Source organism: Monoraphidium neglectum (assembly GCF_000611645.1).
Source record: "Monoraphidium neglectum strain SAG 48.87 unplaced genomic scaffold scaffold04313, whole genome shotgun sequence".
In the NCBI taxonomy this organism is placed as follows: Eukaryota; Viridiplantae; Chlorophyta; class Chlorophyceae; order Sphaeropleales; family Selenastraceae; genus Monoraphidium; species Monoraphidium neglectum.
Genome location: NW_014009316.1, coordinates 1 through 4,698, shown reverse-complemented (window position 1 = coordinate 4,698; position 4,698 = coordinate 1). Strand labels below are relative to the sequence as shown.

Below are 4,698 nucleotides of genomic sequence, written 5' to 3'. Positions count from 1 at the left end.
GGGAGGAAGACCGCAAAGGGGGCGGATTGGAATTGAAAGAGGGACAAGTGGTGGAGCAACTGAGCATTGGACTCGCCGCGATGACCCAGCTGACCGTCGCAACATGGGAGAGATTACGACAGCCCCCATGCCGTGATGGGCCCCCTGCAAGCGCGCGCGCCCACACGTGACATCCGTGCGCATCCGCGGCCACCTCGACACCCCGCTTGTGACCGGCCCCTCTCTCCTGATCCACCCCCCCCCCTCCCATCTACGACACCACCAATGACTCAACACGTCTCTACACACACACACACTCTCTCTCACACACACATGTACACGCACGTACACACACATACAAATACATTCCCATACCCGCCCTCACCTGACGCCGTTGTCCCAGATGGTGGTGGTGAGGGGAGAGGCCAGGTGGTCCAGCAGGTTGTCGATGGGCCCCTTGCCGGTGGCCGCGTGCTGCGCCAGGAAGCCGGCGAACGCCACCATGGCCAGGCGGCCGTTGCGCAGCTCCTTCTCCTCCCAGTCCTTGGTCTTCTCGGGGGACTCCCTTTCGGGGGTGGGGAGGGGGGTTTGGGGTGGGGTTTGGGCGGGTGAGCCACGGAGTGGTGGGGTGGGTCATGTGGCCCCCGGCAAGCTGCTGCGGGGGCCCGCGGCAAGGGGACTGCCGGTCGAGCAGGGGCCCGCGGCGCCGGGGGGCCAGCGCAGCCCGCACAGCCCGCACTGCCCTCGCCCCTTCCGCACGCCGCGGCGCCGCCCCAGCCGGCGCCCCCCAAACCCCGCCCCGTTGCCTCCATCCCACCAACACACACACACACACGCCTGATTTTGGCCCTCTCCCAGCCCTCGTGCAACCCCCCTCCTCTCACTTGGTGAGGCCGAGGGGGTCGAACACGCCGCCCGGGTAGCCGTTCTTGACGCCCTTGAGGCTGGACTCAAAGCCCAGGAAGCTGCCAGGCTCGCCCTGGCTGCCGGGCTTGACAAAGTCGACCCAGCGCTTGGCCTCCACAAAGCCGCAGAGGAAGAGCTCCACCATGAAGAGGGCCTCTGGGGAGAGGTTGGTGGGGGAGGGGGTGCGTGTGCGTTTGTGTGCGTTTGTGCGTGCGTGTGTGTGTGTGTGTGTGTGTGTGTGTGTGTGTGTGCACATTGCGCATGTACTTGTGCGTGTGCGTGTTTGTGCGTAAGAGAGAGGGGGGGGAGGGAGAGAGAGGGGTTTTGGTGGGGTGGTGCGAGTGTGCGGAGGATGTGGGATAGGAGAATTGATACGAGGTCGAGCGGGGAAGCGAGTGGGATTGAAGGCGCCTGTCATGCACGTGCGCAGTGCCGCACGAGGCTTCCCGGCGCCGCCAACCAGTGACATGCACCAGGCCCGCGGCGCCAGCCCCACAGCAGGCGGCCGCAGCTGCGGCTGCTGGGGCCGCAGTCCCGCCGCGGCTGGCTGCAAAGGGGGGACGCGAGGGGCTGCTGCACTCACTGACGGGGATGCCGTTGGCGGCGAGGGCAGCGTCGGTGGCGTCGTACCACTCGGGCACGTTGAGCACGCCGGCCTTGGTGAGGATCTGGGGAAGTTGGGGGTCGGCGGCGGGGCGGGCGTGCCCAGCGATGAGGGTTGGCTACCTAAGGGTTGGCTCGCACGCGTCGTCCGGCGGACAGGAGCCACAACTGGGGGTCGAGGAGGCGTCCGCGATCCTGGTTGGAACCCCAGCTTGCTGCCTGCGCCACACCCCCGAGTCTGACGACGTCACGATTCGCCGCGGCCCGCTCCAGCGTTACACCCGGCCGCGTCGCGCCGCGCGCCCACGCTCACCCCGGGGATCAGGATGCCGGCGACGGCGGCCATGGCAGTCCGGCCGTGGACCAGCTCGGACTGCACGTACCACCGCAGGGCGGCGGGGTCCTTGCCCTGCCAAAGGGGCATGGGGCCAAGGGCAGGATTCATGCGGGGCCCCCAGGGCACGCACGCGAGCAGCCCCGCAGCGGCTAGCGCGCCGGCGGCTGGCGGCAGCGCGAGGCGTGGAGCGGCGCCGGTTGCGGCACAGGGGCGGGGCGGCGCAGACGGGGCGCCAGGTGGGGGAGGGCGTCGATGCTGCCCGCCCAGCTGCTGGCCACCCTCCAGTGTCACATATAAATTGGGCCCAGGCCGCCCACCAGGTTGAGGGGATCGAAGCCAAAGTCACCAGACAGCCTGCGCGCGGCGGGGCGAGACGCAACGGGGCGCGTGATCTGGCCATTCGCGCAGGCGATCTGCCGGGCTGCAGCCGCACGTCCCGACGCAGAAGCCGAGCTGGCTGCAGCCGCCCGGATTCATCTCTCCGCGTCCCTATGCGGCACGCAGCTGTTTCAGAGCAACATGCTTGCTGTCGGACGGCAGCGGCGCCAAGCAACACTCTGCTCCTGTACTCACTCGCCGGTCAGGTGCGCGGGGGCGGCGACCCCGGGCGCCCAGCTGCGGCGGGCGGCGGCGGCCTCGACGCGCACGCTGCGGCGCGACGCAGCGCCGCGGACGGCGCGCGCGCTGACGGACTTGTTGAGGAGCATGGTGGCTGCGGGCAGGTGCGGAGGCGCGTGAGGGGCGTGGATAGTCGGCCAGCGCGGCGGTGCATCCTCAGCTGTGCTGGAAGAGGTTTCGGCGCGGCCTGCCCCTGGGGTCCCCTGGGGCCTGCCAACTGTCTCCTCCCTACACGTGGCGCGCTCCAGGTCCTGCCAAGAACCAATCCTCCGCGCTGGTGCCGCCCAGAGTCAGCCATTGCCGTGATTCGGCCTCCCCCGTCCCAAGCCCGGCTGTGATCCAGGCAGCACACCTGGCGACTGGGGACAAGACGAGCTAGATGTGAAGTGTTCGAGCTCGGGAGTGCCAACGGGTGGGTCTGCTCCCACACGGAAGACCACCGCACAGCCTTCAGGTTTAGGGCCCAGCTTCGTATCGCAACACAACCGCGCTTTGCCAGTCCAGTCCGATTCTCAGAAGTTTCCCATACATATCCACATCATTTTCAGGGTTCCCCTCGCACACAACAGCCTTACCGGCTGCCGCCCCTCATGGGCATTGCGATGACAGCCTGCTGTGCTCAGGCCGAACAGCGTGTTGCTCGCTGGCTTGCGCTGGCTTGCCTTTGGCACTTGCTTACCACCCATGAAGCCATTCCTGCTGTGTTCTATCAGCCCCTAAGCCGAGCTTTGAGGCAAGCGGTTGGCTGCGCATTGCTCCAATCCATCCAGATATGTGTCACTGCCGAACTCTCCCCAGGAGCAGTCGACACTCCCCTGCAGATCTTGCAGCCAGTACGCCCGGCCTCTGCTAGCGCTGATCACTGGGTCCAGCGCTCGTGCCACTGCCACCCTCCCTGGCATCGATACACCCCAGCGTCAGCACGCTCCAGGCGGGACGCTTACAGAGCTACGGGGCCGAACCCAGCCCCAGGGCCCACTGCCAGCCGCCCCCCACGTGTCAGAACGCGCCGCCGCCGCCCTAGGCGTGCTTCTTGGCCTTCTTCTGCATCTTGCGGGTGTAGAACTCCAGCTCCCTGCCCTCCAGGATGTACCCATCGCAGCGCCCGCACTGCCCGGGGCGGCTGCTGATGCAGGCCAGCAGGCGGCCCAGGGCAAACTGCTCCGCCAGGTGGGCGTCCAGCTTGCGGCCGCGGGTGCGCTCCTTCATCTTCCGCTTCACGTGGTTGGAGCCCTGCGCGGCCGGGGCGGGGCGGCGCGGGTCAGTGGGTGGAAGCTCAGCGCCGTCGAGCGTCGGTCGCAAGGGGGTGCTGGGGTCACGCGCCAGCCTCCTGGTTGTCAGCCTCGCAGCTAAACGAGCGCCCATGCGCCCCGCACAGGGGCCAGCGCGGCAAGTTTGGCATAGCCCCGAGGCGCAGCGCCGGGGCCCCTCCTGGACCCCCTTGCCTTAGGAGCCGCCCCTGCCCTTGGAATCGCTCCTGCCTTTGAAAACGCTTTACCCCTTGCAGCTGCCCTGCCCCTTTGAGCTGCCCTGCTTTTGCCACGGCCCTGCCACTTGGAGCCGCCCCTGCCCACAGGGCCGCCCTTGCCCATGGGGCCGGCCTGCCCCTTGAAACTGCCCGGCTCCTTAGCACCACCCTGCCCTTGAAAACCGTCCTGTCTATTGAGCCACGGCTGCGCACCTCCTTGGGCTCCTCAGCGGCGGCCTCCTTGGCCTCAGCGGCCTTCTTCTCCTCAGCGGTCTTCCTGCCGATATCCACACCATAGTGCTGCGCGCACAAGCGGCGGCCCGCAGCGCGCAAGTTGGGGCAGGGGGGCTGACGGTGCGCGAAACGCGCAAGTGCGCTGGTGCCAGGCATGAGCGCGACCGGCGTGCACTGGCCGGCAAGGCGCCCCCCCTTCAGCCCAGCGGACACGCTCCAGCTCAGAGAGGACAGCACGGCCTAGTTCGCAGACCAGCGCCTGCAAGATCAGGTATGGTACGGCTGTGCCACGACACACACGAACACACACACACGCATACACATACACACATACACAGGGGCGTCTTGGCATACACACACTTGCCTTTGCACACACACGCGGCACCCCTCCAGCCATGAACGTACCTGCAGGTACCACTGCTTGAAGGGCGCCGCGTCGACCTCCACGATGGCGTTCTTGACCAGCGTCTGGGTGCGCACCAGCTCGTTGTTGGAGGCGTTGTACTTCACATCCAGGATGCGCACCTTGCGGGTCACGGCCTGGGGGTGGGGG

At 67.6% G+C, this 4,698-nt stretch overlaps 2 protein-coding genes across 2 annotated transcripts; both read right to left on the bottom strand.

Moving 5' to 3' along the window:
* Positions 1-113: 113 nt before the first annotated feature.
* MNEG_14186 (hypothetical protein) lies at positions 114-2,532 on the bottom strand (the record flags this gene model as incomplete). The annotated part of the gene is made up of 7 exons (XM_014037343.1): positions 114-144; positions 365-544; positions 864-1,041; positions 1,469-1,553; positions 1,802-1,897; positions 2,143-2,179; positions 2,399-2,532. 7 exons carry the CDS (start codon positions 2,530-2,532, stop codon positions 114-116), a joined length of 741 nt encoding a protein of 246 aa, XP_013892797.1.
* A 931-nt stretch (positions 2,533-3,463) lies between these two features.
* Positions 3,464-4,301, bottom strand: MNEG_14185 (40S ribosomal protein S8; the record flags this gene model as incomplete). The annotated part of the gene is made up of 2 exons (XM_014037342.1): positions 3,464-3,676; positions 4,125-4,301. 2 exons carry the CDS (start codon positions 4,299-4,301, stop codon positions 3,464-3,466), a joined length of 390 nt encoding a protein of 129 aa, XP_013892796.1.
* Positions 4,302-4,698: the final 397 nt, after the last annotated feature.